General features: G+C 36.0%; 1 protein-coding gene across 1 annotated transcript; it reads right to left on the bottom strand.

The window, feature by feature from the left end:
- Positions 1 to 160: 160 nt before the first annotated feature.
- Positions 161 to 14,614, bottom strand: LOC118268169 (uncharacterized). Its single transcript, XM_050706585.1, has 10 exons — positions 14,238 to 14,614; positions 12,000 to 12,134; positions 11,485 to 11,688; positions 7,916 to 8,090; positions 7,320 to 7,442; positions 5,579 to 5,838; positions 4,909 to 5,113; positions 3,976 to 4,183; positions 1,618 to 1,798; positions 161 to 1,406 (listed from the first exon to the last, which is right to left on the bottom strand). Exons 1-10 carry the CDS (start codon positions 14,316 to 14,318, stop codon positions 561 to 563), a joined length of 2,418 nt encoding a protein of 805 aa, XP_050562542.1. The 5' UTR covers positions 14,319 to 14,614; the 3' UTR covers positions 161 to 560.
- Positions 14,615 to 15,189: the final 575 nt, after the last annotated feature.

Below are 15,189 nucleotides of genomic sequence, written 5' to 3'. Positions count from 1 at the left end.
GGTTTTGTAAGCCGACTTCGAAAGGATCTAGATCTTTGTACAAGTTGATACATCAATTAATGTTTACTGCTGATGTTTGGGTGTGTAGAAATCCTATCGTTACTCATATATTGCGTTTGTCTGTCTATATATCTTAGATCATGTGAAAATTAAACTCAAGTTTCTGATGCGTAATGTGTATTCATATATTTTTTATAGTAAGATAATAATAGTGATAAGTTAAACGTTTTACAGTTTTGTTTAAGATTAATTAAGGATATAAAACTGAACGAAATTAACATTAATCAGTTCTCAGATATATAAAAAAGTTAATTGTTCCGCTAATGTTTGGTACCTTAGCAGGCACGAGTAGTAGCTTAATAAAATAGCAAATTAAAATTAAAATGGAATGCGCTTACTACCTAATTTAAAGCGATTAATTTAAAATACATAAAAAATTGTGTTGATTTCAGGAAATACTGATAGTGTTATCTAAAACATTTACAATCATCTACCGCAGCAGATATGAAAACAAAATGGATTTCGTGATATCTAATGTTAACAAGTTGTAAGTGAGTGATTTATTCATCTAGAAATACAATTCTATCGCCGTCGCGACGGTTCGGTGCAAGACAATTGGGGTCTAATGAGACTTTAGTATTAGTATTAGCATTAGTATTGTCGGTGGTCTCTATGTATTGCATGATCTCCTCGAACATGTTCTCGCAGTCGTCGTAGTCGCCGTCGTCGGTCGGCTTCGCGCCGCCCGCGCCGGGGACGGGCGCCCTCTCACGGCCGATCTCTTTCTTAACATCTTCGTTAGATGGCTGCGATTGCGCAGCCGCATACTCCATACAATTCCAATTCGCAATTATTTGATCCGAATTCTTTTCGCGAACCTCACAAATGCCACGAAGTTTGGAATGATTTGGGAATTTTTTCTCTAAATATTTTGTTTCGTAATCGTTCAAGGAGTTGTTGTAAACGCTACTGGACGGTGATGAGACGCAGCGGATCCAGTCTTGACAGTCAATGGAGACGCTCGACGCGTTCGTGAAACCGTAGTAATCTTCTACTTTGAAATCTCTATTGGCTATGAAGCCTGAGTCATTGTCTAAGTCGGATCTGTCTAATGAGTCGTACCCTTCGTTGGTGACTCCATTTTGTATAGTTTCGTACACTGGTTCTAGAATCTCAGCTAGTCGTTCACTCGCTTGTATCGATATGATTTCAGCGACGTGTAACTTAGGCCTTATGGTCGCGTATTGGTCTTTCGATTCCTCTGCCGCATTAGACGGTATTCCTGTACTGCAGGTAATTCTTCTATCCGAACCCTGACTCGAACGAGGGTATGAGGAATCTCTTCGTATCCGGGAAACAACTGCACTTTCAGTCTTTCTGTATGTTGCTTTAATTAATCCACGGACCTAGAGAAAAGATTAAGGTCTAAAAATAGGTACAATTATCATCGGTAATCGTTTACGAACAGAGGACATTGGATCGAAAAAAAAACATTATTTGATTAAAGTAGATTAAAAGCTATTATCAACAATGGAATTTTTTGACCAACAAAGCATTGTTTGTAGTAGTACCTTTCTAAAACATAGAGTAAGATAAATACTTATATGAAATTCTCACCTCTTTATTAATGTAGCAGTAAAGCATGGCGACGATGAAGCCCTGCAGCCCCTCTAAGGTATAGGACACGTAGTAATAGATCTGTTCCTCAAGGCAGTTGGAAGTGCTCGGTCTGAAGGCAGTCAGTAAGAACTGCGTGCCGAACAAAGGCATCAGGAATAAGGTTGTTTTTGCTGTGCTCCTGTAAGATAAAGGGAGTTGAGTAATTTGTAACTAAGTAAATATCTAGTGTAGATAAGATCATGATGCTGTCTACAGATACATTTCTGAACAGGGGATAAATAGGTAGAAAGGAACAAAGAAAGCAAATTCATAAATACATATGTGCAAGCTTGGCCCGTGAGAACTGGCCGGTGTCTAACTGAGTGGAAGCGAAAGATAAACTGTACTTTTTTTTGAGTGCGGCAAATCTTCCTATGGCTTCTCGTCTTGGGCAAGGCGAGAAAGAGTGTCAATCTCTTACTGACTAGAAACCACCCCATTGCTACTCGTGCTTTTCGAGCCGGAGCGTCGGTAACCTGGGGCCTTAGTCTGCTATTACAATTGTGTCAGAATGGTCGATCACTGAGCAGTGCAAGAGGGACGGAGTTATGTAGGTTGTATAGCTCCGTCCCTCTCGTACTGCTACTGAGCAGTATCGACCATTCTGACACAATTGTTCTGACCTGCTAGGCTGTCCGCACCTCAGGGTCATCAGCTGTATTATAACTACGTACTTTGTTGATTTTGCACATAAAAAAAGACTGTTGTTGCCATCTTTTTGTCCAATCGGATATCGGACCAAAGATTAAGCTCTCGATACCTTCACCGTGCTCTAAACTAAGCCACATTTCAGTGCTAATAAAGTCCAATATCATCTGATTCACTTCAGTCAATATCTTTTGTAACCACAGGCAGATCAACATTCAGTGCAATTTTAACATTTTCGAAGTAAGTAGGACATTAAATTGAAGACTATCTACTTCTTGCACAATATTTAGTAACGATATGCAGGTTTGCTCTAATAACTTTAGGCAAACTACTATTATTATTTCAAATCTTGTATAAATATTTTAGTACCTAAATGACCTCGTTCATTTTGATTCTAAACCTAATATTTTATGGCATTTTGGTGACTAATCTATATCTAAATCTAGACTAATGTATAAAGCTGAAGAGTTTGTTGGTTTGATTGCGCTAATTTCCGGAACTACTGATCCGATTTGCATAAATCTTTATGTGTTGGATAGTGCATTTATCAAGGAAGGTAATAGGCTAAAACATCGCGCTATGATCAATATGAGCCGGGAACAGCGGTGGTGAAACCGCACGGAAGTATTTAGTATTATATAGCAATTCATGTCTTTTGATTACTAAGAAATTAACAATTGTGTTAATTCACGTTTAATGATTACTTATGAGTAAAATTTGTCAAATATGATTCATTACTGGATTATTTAAGTATAATCGAGACCTAAAAACCTAATTTCTTTACCTAATCTTAATCTGACTTTGAATCATTTTAACTCTCTTTTGGCCAAGGCCAATTCATACATTATTAACTACCACTATAAGCGAACGAGAGGTAAAAGACTAAAAGAGGTAAGTAGACTGATGGATATAAACGAAGAGTCTTGACTTAAATGCGATAACAAAATTCATTCATAAAGTGCCTTCTTACAAAGGTAAAAATCCACTGCGTTCTACATTAATTCGATTAGTCCCTTTTCTTTCTTAACAAATAAGATTATACCGTACTAAAATACCTACATAATATATTTGCATCTGATTAAATAAATACACATTAAACAGAAAGATTAACGCATTCAACGAAAATACAACTAATCCTTAGCGTTATTTATGAGGGGGATTATAGCTATCTAAGATAAGGCGAGTGCAATTACCTACAGTTTTATTCTAAATACTTTAATTAAACATAAATGATAGCATTGAGCTCTTCGATTTTGGAATTTGGAATGTGGAATTCAGTCTGAAAATATTGATTAGAACAGATATTGTTAGTGACCAAATGATATTGTTGGTGACAATGTCAATTTAAAAACTTATATTGAAAATATTGATATCCTATACAGTATATCTCAAAAGTAGAGTCATCGTTGAGTTTTGGGTTTTGGGACACTATATAATGAATGGAATGAAAAATAAGTATATAGTTATGTACGACACATAGGAAAGATGGATAAAAGGAAGGGATTTTGTGAAGAATGATATAAAAATGTTAGAATGTCGTCTACTCGTCTCACAGGGTTAAATAATCTTACAATAAATGAAGATGTTTTACTACAAGTACCGTCCCTATCATTAAAAGACAACCCGTTATTTTAAGAATGGATGTAGAAACAAATAAGTGTCACTCACAATTGATTAGCATTCTCGGAGTTCCTGATCTTCGTGAGCAGTACTCTCAAGATATCGATGAAGAGTATGGTGTTGATCAGTAAGATGGCGATGCGAGGCACGTCGAGGATCCACTGTATGTGTGGCACAGTGTACACCAGCCAGCACGAGTGGTCGTTGTGGACTGCCATCACTGCCGCCCATGATATTGCTGGGGTTAGGGCTATCACTGGAGGGAAAAGAGTTTTGTTAGGTTTGACTTGGTAGCATCTTAAGCGGTCGATTGTAGTGAACTCTCAGGAAGGTGGTTTATTTTCTGGTTGTTGAAGCGGCCTGAACCCGTTGTGTGCCGATCGTAGATCTACGCGAGACACAATGTGTTTTCTATTATGTCTCATATACCGGCAAATCAGAGATTAAGGTTATGGCCTGTCTAATGAAAAGAAAGTTTTCGTTCTCTGTGAACCTGCATCACTGTGAACCTGAATCTGTATTCTTGTTAAAGGTGACCAACTGAGATTTCGGATTGAAATTCCTAGTAAATATTAGATACGGTGCCTGGGATTGTGATTGAGTACTTTGGCATTATCCGAATGTCGAAAAAAGGAAAACAAATTGGTCATTATTTCAAAAGAATCACAACACAAGTTACACATCAGATAAAAAGCTTGTGATCGAGATAAAATACGTGACGTAATGATATGTAGAGTACGTTGGGGTAAGATCGGCGCAGGGGTAAGAACGTACAAATCAAATATCTCACTCCGTGTTAACCGGAGCAAGTGGTGGTCACCGCGAGACGGAGCGGAATTTAATGACGTGCCACGCAATGTGATCAGCATTAAAAAATATAGCAAAATAAGTGAGATATTTGATTTGTACGTTCTTACCCCTGCGCCGATCTTACCCCAACGCACCTTAATTAAATAATTAAATAGAGATAATTGTACGAACCAGCTCCAGCACCATACAGCCATTTAATCTTCAGCTTCTGTTTGAAAACGGCGACGATAGAGCGATGCAAGTAGATCCCTTCGACAAGCATGCACACGAACACGGCGTTGCCCGCAACTCTCTCGGCAAATGCTAGGATGCGGCATGCAATCCCGTGTGTCGACATAACTGTCTCTCCTGCACTTGTTAGCTCGTCTATGTAGATCTAGAGAAATGGTGCAATTTAGCAGGTTGGTAGAAGGATTATTTTAATACGTTTTTTAACTGATTATGCTTGTTGCTAGGACTTGTAAAGCTCCATTGGGTTAGCCTCTGTTGCTGTTTGGGTATACGTAATTAGTTTTTGAACTTGACATTTATAAAAGGTACATAAGTAAGGCAACACTAGTAAAAAAAAGTACGTGAGTACTGAAATGGAAATCAGTAGTCTATAGTTTCACTACTTCAGTAAATATTAATCGAACTCTCATAGTTTTTTCGCCTTGCTTTTTACTGTAAACATAAACGACGACGTGTATACATTCACCTTCAAAAATCTTAATCAAAAAGCAACTACCACTTAAAAATTGATTGTAAACAAACAAACGAAGTAAATATTTCAGCACAAACACAATAGTAGGTACTAAAATCCAGATTATCCGGCGTGATGTCAGCCATTGTTCTCACTTACCTCACTTCGGCTGACAATAACCAGTGCATTCCTTATTACGATAGCAATAAGAAGATTTCTGTGTAACACGACGCGAGGTATTCTGAGTCTTTTGTAGAAGCAGAATATGAAGACTGCGGGGAGGCAGGCGGCGATGGAGATGGACAGGACAATGATGTAGTACTGGTATCTACGGACTAGGCGAGGGGTGATGCTGCAGGTACTGTAGTCTGTTTGAAGTTCCCAGGACGCGTTCCTGTGGCATTGTTTGCTGCTGTAGTCTGAAATGGAATTGGTTTGTGAGGAACGCTCAGCTTAATAAAGATAAAGGCTTCTGATAAAAAGGTCTTATAATTCATAGTCTTTGGGAATAAGCTCGCTCTTTAGAATATTGAATCGGAATGAGTGCGTTAAGACAGTTTCAGGGAACAACAGGGGAAGATACCGTAACTGATGATGAATAAAAAATGAGTCCCTTTTTAGCAAAGTTCTTAAAACATTAATGACCGATTTCAGCAACCGTCTCTAAAGTAAAGCTTACGTATTTGCTTTTTTAAAGGAAAAGAAAAGTAAAAAATAAATATAGATAGACTGCATCGTGCATTGCGAAAGTATACCCAAAAGGTATCTTGATGAGATAATAAAAAACGAAGGTGAAATTATTAAGGCCACGCCTTCGAGAATGCAGTGTAGAATGTCATACTCTAAGTAGAGTGACGATGTTCATAAAGACGATTTTTTTTATGAAATAGGGCAGCAAATGAGCTCACGGAACGTCGAAACACCAGAAGAGTCTGAACACAAGTGAATGCACTTGTGTTTGTGTGCCAACATTTTTGGAGTTAGGTAACATTTTGAAGATTGGATATTTTTTAAAAGCTCAGTAGAAGAAGCTGGCAGAATTGTGACATATTAAGGTATACACTTGCTTGCTCCTTCAAGTGTTCTCGAAACGAACAAAATCGGGACTTATTTCCAATTTCGATTAATCAACATTGATATTGTGAAATTTCGTACTCATCAGAAGCAACACTAGCGCCTATTGCATCTGTATTGCGTGGATATTGAACGAACTAAATGGTATTGAGTTTGGCTTGATATTCCGTGCCATGAATGCTATTATAATTAGTGTGGGATACTGTTGGCATTGAATAATTATTGAAATTTTATTGGATTGACATTGAAATTGCAATTTTGTAAACGCAGAAAGAAACAATATGGAGTGAGAAACAGAATGGAGTTTACGTTTCTTCAAATTGTAGCTAAAAATAATGTTTTATCTTTTATCTGAAGTTATTGTTATTTAAATGTATATTGTTATGCATAGGAAGATACAATTATATTTTTTCTAAGCGTATCTACGAAAATAACATTGCCGTAGGTACCTACATTGTTTGCTTGTGTAGCATTATCGATAAGAAAAAACTAGAAATGTCAATATCAAAATCACAAGATCTAAAATTAATGAAGCGAAACAGATAATACCGAATTTGTATGTATGTACACATTAAATATATATAATACAATTTGATTTGCATGCACGGTTGGCCCGGTGACAGGGCAACCAGCTACCGCGCAACGTGTGTGGTCGGATCCCGTACGCAGGCTGCTGCGTAACGCAGCAACTCCTTCTGTGATCCACAAATTGTTGTTTCGAGTCTGGGTGTCATGTGTATATGAACTTGTATGTTTGTAAACGCACCCACGATACAGGAGAAAATATAAGAGTGGGGCAACATTTAAAAGAAATATAGTTACTTACGATGACAAGAAGGCCCACTATTGGAGTAAGCAAACTCGGAACAGACTTCTGTGGCCACGGTCCCCACTGGAGCTTCGGGCCAGCAAGTCCATCCGTCAAACGTGGGCTCACATCGATTGCGATCTAAAATTGAAGTTGTATGTTTTACTGCCAATTTGAATAACCGGTCTTACTCCAAGATCTTTGGATCGATCTTCATTTTTATCAGAACTTTATAGACCTGATGTTGAAGATAGATCTTAATTTAAAGATTTTGGATTGAGACCGATGATTGAAATCGGCAGTTAGACAAAGGCGCAATAAAATTAAAAACTAGAGCAACTACTTTAGGCATAAGACTTGGATGCAAATTGATTTATTAAAAACACCTACATCATAATATGATGAGGCACATAATGTAGCACATTCGTAGAATTTGATAAATAGAGTACCTGTTTACAAAAAATATGACTTGAAAGTCGATCTAGAGTTAACCCACATTGACTCATAATAATTTATCATCAATTTTACTATTATGAACACTGACTTTATTTTGTCAAGTTCAGTGGATATCAATCTAAAGCTAAACTTTACAAACAAGAAAAACTGAAATTTACTTATAGTAGTATTAAGATTCTCGGGCATGTAATGGCTGCAGCAGTCGGTGGCAGCGTAGAAGCATCGTTCCCATCTTCCTTGCGCTGCTGGTATCAATGCGTCGTGAACGGCTGCAGCTACCTCCTCTAAACCAGGGTCAAAGGGATAGCAGCCACATGAGCCGTCTTCTTTAGCCTGCAACGACAAGATACCTACTCAAACAAACTGATGGAGACTTAAAAAATATACACCTAAGTTTTTAACCAGATTATCTTTATACAATGTGATAGGGTTGGGACTTCTAACCCGTTAAGGCTGAGTACTACATCTAATTTTATCGACAAAAAAAATAATATGGGGGTTAAACCCCAATTGAAAATATTGAAAACTAGCGATTTTTTCGGTAAAAATAATTCAGAAATAATTTTTTTCCACCAAAACATTATCAAACATATGAAAAAAGTAATGAATTAGTTAGCCAAGGTTATTAGCTACCGTTTGTCGTTTTTTTTTTGTTTCTACGACGCATACAACTTTTGATATCAAAAAAAGTAAAAAAAATATTAAAATAGCCATAATTTTTAGGGGGAGGGGATTCGACCCCTTCGACCCCCGACTTTTGTCGATAAAATTTGATGTAGAACTCAGCCTTAACGGGTTAGAAGTCTCACCCCTATCACATTGTATATAAAAATCAATTGCTGTTCGTTAGTCTCGCCAAAACTCGAGAACGGCTGGACTGATTTGGCAAATGTTGGTCTTGAATTATTTGTGGAAGTCCAGGGAAGGTTTAAAAGGTAAAAAAAATTTTTGAGGCGGTACGAAGTTTGCCGGGCCAACTAGTACATTATAATATACCAAACGGTGGGTACAGAAATTGTTTAATGTAGGCAGGTAAAAAGAAAACTGAAACGTCGGGTTTTGAACGGATGCATTATCTAATACTCGGAAGAGCGGATTTTGAAAGTGCGAAGCAAAAAATAAGCGGAATAATTTGGCTCCGTAACCAAAGTTGTAGGTAATTAATGCTTAAGTGTAAGCAATCTATACATATAATAAAATCGTAGAAAAGTGCTGTCTGTACATTGAAAATAAAAATAAAAAAAATAGCAGGGGTTATTGTTATGTCGATGTCGAACCCAAAAATGTAATTAACTTTTTTTTTGTCTGTTTGTCTGTTTGTCTGTTTGTCTGTTTGTCTGTTTGTCTGTTTGTCTGTTTGTCTGTTTGTCTGTTCGTCTGTGCGCGCTAATCTCAGAAACGGCTGATCCGAGTTGGATGCGGTTTTCACGAATATATTGTGGGTTGCTTAAATTTACATTTAGTGTTTGTTTCATGTCAATCGGTTCATAAATAAAAAAGTTATGTCAAATTAAAGAATCACGTCGAACATTCTATGCTTATACCATTAATCTCCGCAACTATTTGACGGATTTGGTTGAAATTTGGTACAGATATAGTTTAGAACCTTAGAAAGGACATAGATATATTTTTATTTCAAAAATCAAAAAATAAAAATAAGAAATAAATTATTTATAAATAATTCTATGTCGATCGTTACACGACTTCGGTTCATGTTATTGTTTTAATTTATCGAAAAAAAGTAAATAAATAGTAAAAATGTATGAAAAAAATAATATCAATGTAATAAAACATTTAGTACAAAGAAAATGCTCTAACGGAGTATAGATAATTCTATGTCGATCGTTACACGACTTCGGTTCATGTTATTGTTTTAATTCATCGAAAAAAAGTAAATAAATAGTAAAAAGGTATGAAAAAAATAATATCAATATAATTAAACTTTTAGTACAAAGAAAATGCCCGAACGGAGTATAAATAAATAATCCAAGTTGTCTTTATCCTCGATAGATCGAAATAGATCGCGCTATGGTTTCGTTACATTCATTTGGTTGGGTATCGGCCGAGCGCTTCGGTACTATCGTAGAAAAAGTGTATTATCAGTCGTATGATTATTTGTCTGTAGTGGTCCTGCTGTTTCGTATATTCTAAATTGGTTTCGTTGTATTTGTCAATTAATAAGTTTATTTGTTGGGTTTTCCTGGTTTTCTGGTTAAACTATTTAACGTAGGTTTAGTTTGATATCGATTATTAGTAGTTACTGTAGTTAGTTTTTTTAATAAAATTGTAAGTCTAATTTATAAATTAATTAGATTAGATTTAAGTCGTTTCTTTTAAATTATTTAGTTTAAGCTTGGTTATTATAGCATAGAGGATAGGTTGTAATATAGTTTCTTTTTTAATTGTTATAAATTCGTAATTCGTAGCTTTATTTAGTTTTAAGTTAGTTTAAGTCCGTTTTTAAACTTTTTTTTCAATGCCCTAAGTGAGTATACATCTATTAAATTCAAACGCAGAGCTCAGTATGTTGATTTTTGAAGAGTTCCCTGGAATATCTTCCACATCTCATTTTTGAAGAGATCCCGCGAGATCGGGAACTATGTGGTTAAAACCAAAAATTTGCCGGAAGTCACTATTCCACGCGAACGAAGTCGCGGGCAAAAGCTAGTATAATAATATGAAGATTCGAACTAGTTAGCACAATGACTAATGGCTAAAATACTAGTTTTTTTACAAAAATACAATACTATGGCTGCAAAAGTCAAAACAAACGTTGTTTCATGCTCGCAAGTCGCGCTGCGTGATTTGAGGGGCGAGAAGGGCAAGTTCTAGTTACCTACTTAATTCCTACTTTTACATTTTAGTCTCGAATAGAACACCAAAACTTAGCTTCCATTCGTGGCCCTAGAAATGTCCAGGAGATGATCAGTCTGGATCTGACAACCCTAGCTAGCACAGAAGTTAAACTTATTACACAGATTGCTATTACGGGCAACATGATGTCTTAACTACTGTAAAACCTCAAGTAATTCTGTTTCGGGTACAAGGCTACACAATCAAGATATCGTTAAATGTTCTGGACTAATCTCAAATTCATATCTTCGCAAGCGATCTACTATCACACTGATAATCATCAGTACATTCACTTACACGATGGATAGTGAAATGAAAATCTAATTTTGATTGTTAATCTAATTTCTAATACAACACTTAGTATTATAATTAATGTTATTTCCATTTTGGTAGATAGCCATCTAATCTAAGTACTACTTACTATGTTTGATAGAAATTGAGATAAAATTGCGAGACCCTGTAATTTGTATGGACTTTTTTACTCGAAGGTTTCTTAAAAGCGTAGCAAGAGCACTGGTTTTGCAAGTGCGACTACCGGGGCGGGCAAAGTATTGCTGGATTTGTTCGGTTTTTTGAAAGAAAAAAACTCACGGTGTCTGGAAATGTGTCCGGTATAGGGCAATAGGCTCACCCCCTATAAATATTGAAAAATAGGTGTACCTCCATTGTACATTGGCATTACGTGCCTTAATGTGCACCTCTGTCTACCCTTTCGGGGCTAAAAGGTATGACGATATAAATGATTCTAATGATTCTACGGTAGTCCTAGATGGCTTCTCCATTTACAGGATCAAACGACAGAATAACATTAGTGTGAGAACTAAGTAATATTTTTCCAGTCTATCTACGTAAATAAACAATGATATGAACTAACGATTTCCAAGCATGGTGCGAACCAGTTTCCATAGAAGCAGCCAGCATTCAGGTTGAAATTGTTGACCCCTCCAACGTAGAGAAAGTCTGGAGTATACAACAGGCATCCTCGTCCAGCCACCCATCGGAACACCTGCTCGTGGTAACGCACATTGCGGTAGTTGCAGGTCTTCCTTGCATCTGGTGGGACCGTTTCTGGTGGCTCCTAAAAGTTTGACAAGAGCGTCAAGGGACAAGCGTGATAATATATGATTTTATTTGATTACCTAATGAATTCTTTATTAAATAAGAAATGGGAATGCCTGGGCTTTGTAACAAAATATCTGCTAATTTTAATCTGATCTGTATATTTTAGATGCATATCTGTGAAACAAAATTGTCTAGAATGGACCGAAGTTTTTTCCAAGATTTTTTAAATAAAGCCCTAAACCTAGTTTCTTAATAAATTGTATTCGTAAAGGTATAATATACAAGAGACTAAAGTTCATGAATGTTTATATTATCAAAAAGACTTACCTCACAAATATAAATATTAGGCCTCTCACAGGCAAGGCGTTCATTGGAGCGGATCGCGACCCTTGTGTCGCGTTGGTGCCACGCGTCCAATTCTACGTTCACAGGATTCAGGACATCTTTGAGGTGGGCCCCCACCTACAATCGAAGGATCATTAACCTTATATCCTCATAATCCAAAGGTCGAAAATCGCGCAGCTTATCATTTAGTGCAAATTTAAGATTAATGATAATTTCCTTACGCAGAAAACTTTCTTCGGCCTAAGCTGAATTTAGTATTACTGAGAAAGCTCAACAATTTATAGTGTGAACAGCATCTCTTAATAGTCGAAGTTGATTATGAAAAGGCCAGGAAAAGGATAGATTTTCATAAACATTAATCGGTAACATTAAAGTAGCTTTTCGTCTGTTATTGAACAGATAGTATGTCGTTTGTTATACATACGTGTATTATGTAAACAGCTAAGTTTTACAGCTTGACACGCTCTTTAGGAATGCATCTAGACTTCGAGAGACTGATTACAAAGTTATGCTGAAAATTATAAATTCTAACAACGCATTAAAAATGAGACATAAATAAAATTCAATCATCACTTAGTTCCGTGTTTTATATCAGTATCAGTAATTTTATGAAAAAATCACATACCTTCCTATCATCTGAATTACCGGTAATTTGAACGAAAATAACTATTCACCTAAGTATCTGCTTTGGGTGGCAGTTACCGGTATTGCTACTGGCTTATGTCCTAGTTGATACATTCCTAAAATAAGAGGCCTTATCTAGGCTATCACTATATCTTTATAGAAAAAATTCTATATAAAAATTGTTCACTCATTTATAATCAACAGCCCATGACACTAGTACAGACTAATGGGCCGGTAATCTACATAAAAGGGGGTTGCCATAAACTACGATCGTAGAATGCAGTTTAATATTGCTATGTTCAGGTTTATACCCGGAGTTGCAGACGACCTAGCGGGTTGCTAGGGCTAGGCGGCTCAAGGCAGTAATAGAATCGGGTGGTTTTTGGCCAGTAAGATACACTGACACTCTCTTTTACCTCACCCACAGTGGTAGAAGGAGAAGCCCTTTGGATGATTTTCCCCTTCCACAGTTCAGATTTATTAGAAAGCGTTACTGCCGGTTCTCTGTCTTTGTTTCACTTATAAAAAAACTCTTCAGTTATACTTATTTCAGCACTAATAATATCTAATTAATAAATTTTTGTTCACCAGAATATAGACGATGTCGACATTCTTCAGATATTTTATCTTTGTTTATTAGAATTCGAAAATGAGTATTACGAACAGGAACACTTTATCACTAGGTATCAATGAATGCAAGTTTTATAAGATAGCGATTGCGAAAGTCAAGACAATACGATTAAGGTTATTCTTATTCTGTTCGAAGCAGTCCGAAATGGTGTCGATGTAATTAAGATTGTTTGATTTTTAATCGTTCATGTCCTTTAGTGATATACTGAACCTGGAACGAATTGTTGTTTACTGCGATAAGGGTGTCTACTCGTCATTGCTGTTTTTAAAAATAAGTTAAGTTAAATGTCTTTAACTTGACAAAGGTGTGTCTTAAAATGGAAGAAGAAAGGAGAATTATGGCCGCAGAAAATACTTTTAAGGAAAAGAATTCAGTAGAAACATTTTTAGTATCGGTAGCAAATAATACATAGGTACTCTGGGTCTAAATAAGTAGTACCTTAAAATCTTGATACATACGGTGACAGATGAAAATCGTAATTATTAGATATTATTATATTACATTTGTAATTAGGTATCTTATCACATTTCGCAGGTTTTAAATTAAAAAACAATCAATTATTCGTGTAAGCACCTAAAATAATGACAATACCAATTTAATCAGTTTGATATTTTAATTATACTTCGCTATATTCTATTGGGTCTGCGACAAAGAGGTCTTATCTAGGCTATCACTATTTTAAGACCCAGTGGCGTGTTACCTTCCTCATACGCATTTATGAGCGTGATATGAAGTCATTTCAGAGGATTATTTGATTGTGTAGTACCAAATTAAGTACTTCTTGGCAAAACTTTGTTCGACTTTCGACTGAATAAAAAGCACTCATAACTTGCAGAATTTCAAAATGCCAAAATACTTTTCAGCTGCATTGAGCGAGTTTTACGGTTTCTATTCAAATTAATTACGTATGCATTGAAGGACTAATTTTATTTATTTCTTAAATTAATATCAATTAATAAACCAACCTGCGTTCCAAGTAAAATCGATATCCATGTGATATAATAAAATAAACTAAATATTAAATGACGTTCTTGCATAATTTCCATAAATCACCCTTTCTGCACTCGAATAACATGCTGGATAAGAAAAGTTTGAACAAATGTTTGTATATTAGAGCACAATCACCAAATATCACAGAATTATGTCACTGAAACGTCCAGTTCATTTCGACACTAGCACGAGACACTCCAAGATAGTGTTTGGAAACCGAATAGCATCAAACATTCCGGCACGAGTAAAATCCATAACAGCTTTTGTTGATTGTCTTCAGCACTGAATGTATTTTCATTCGCGACGGCAGCCGTACTAATTATTGTGTTAAACAACCCACTGTTTACAAATTATCTGTAGTCACAATCAATTGATAACTACCTATAGGTACACCGATCACGTTACGAACCTATCTCTATATTCGACTGTGATTGAAAATTTGTGAAAACATGTGTTGTTCGATCCTAAAACAAAGCGTCTGAGATCATTTCTCATTTTCTATTATAATTATTGTAATAATGGAGGGCATTGTTGATTGCATCAGCTGATGTAATTAATGGTTTACTGGAAATCCATTTCTCTTTCAGTAGTTTAGAATTCTTGAAGAGGTGACGATCAAAACTCCACCTACTAAAGTTCACATTTTTAATTTATTATTTTTGCAAATAAATTTTTATTGCTTCGTGTTTTATGGTACCGAATTGCGTGTTGCCGTGATTTGTTCCTGAAAGGCGGTATCTTATCGTGGTATTAAAATGTTAATCATCGTCGCAGATAGATATTTTTTTCAACAGGCCTAGGTATTGGGCAAGTAAATAGAGATATCTGAATAGTTGAAAGACAATTATAGATTTAAATTTTCTATAATGTAACTCTCATAATTAGTCTGCTGACGTGCCCCGGGCTACAGAAAGACTACCGGGTTAG

This window comes from Spodoptera frugiperda, chromosome 29 (genome assembly GCF_023101765.2).
Source record: "Spodoptera frugiperda isolate SF20-4 chromosome 29, AGI-APGP_CSIRO_Sfru_2.0, whole genome shotgun sequence".
In the NCBI taxonomy this organism is placed as follows: Eukaryota; Metazoa; Arthropoda; class Insecta; order Lepidoptera; family Noctuidae; genus Spodoptera; species Spodoptera frugiperda.
Note: the sequence above shows the minus strand (reverse complement) of the source record. Positions and strands in the feature narration are given on the sequence as shown.

Coding starts and splice junctions, on each gene's coding strand:
- LOC118268169 (XM_050706585.1), bottom strand. CDS start 14,318: ATGGAAATTATGCAAGAACGTCATTTAATATTTAGTTTATTTTATTAT. Junction 5,839..7,319: donor TAGTGGGCCTTCTTGTCATC/GTAAGTAACTAT, acceptor ATTCCATTTCAG/ACTACAGCAGCAAACAATGC. Junction 1,407..1,617: donor ACTGCTACATTAATAAAGAG/GTGAGAATTTCA, acceptor TCTTTTCTCTAG/GTCCGTGGATTAATTAAAGC.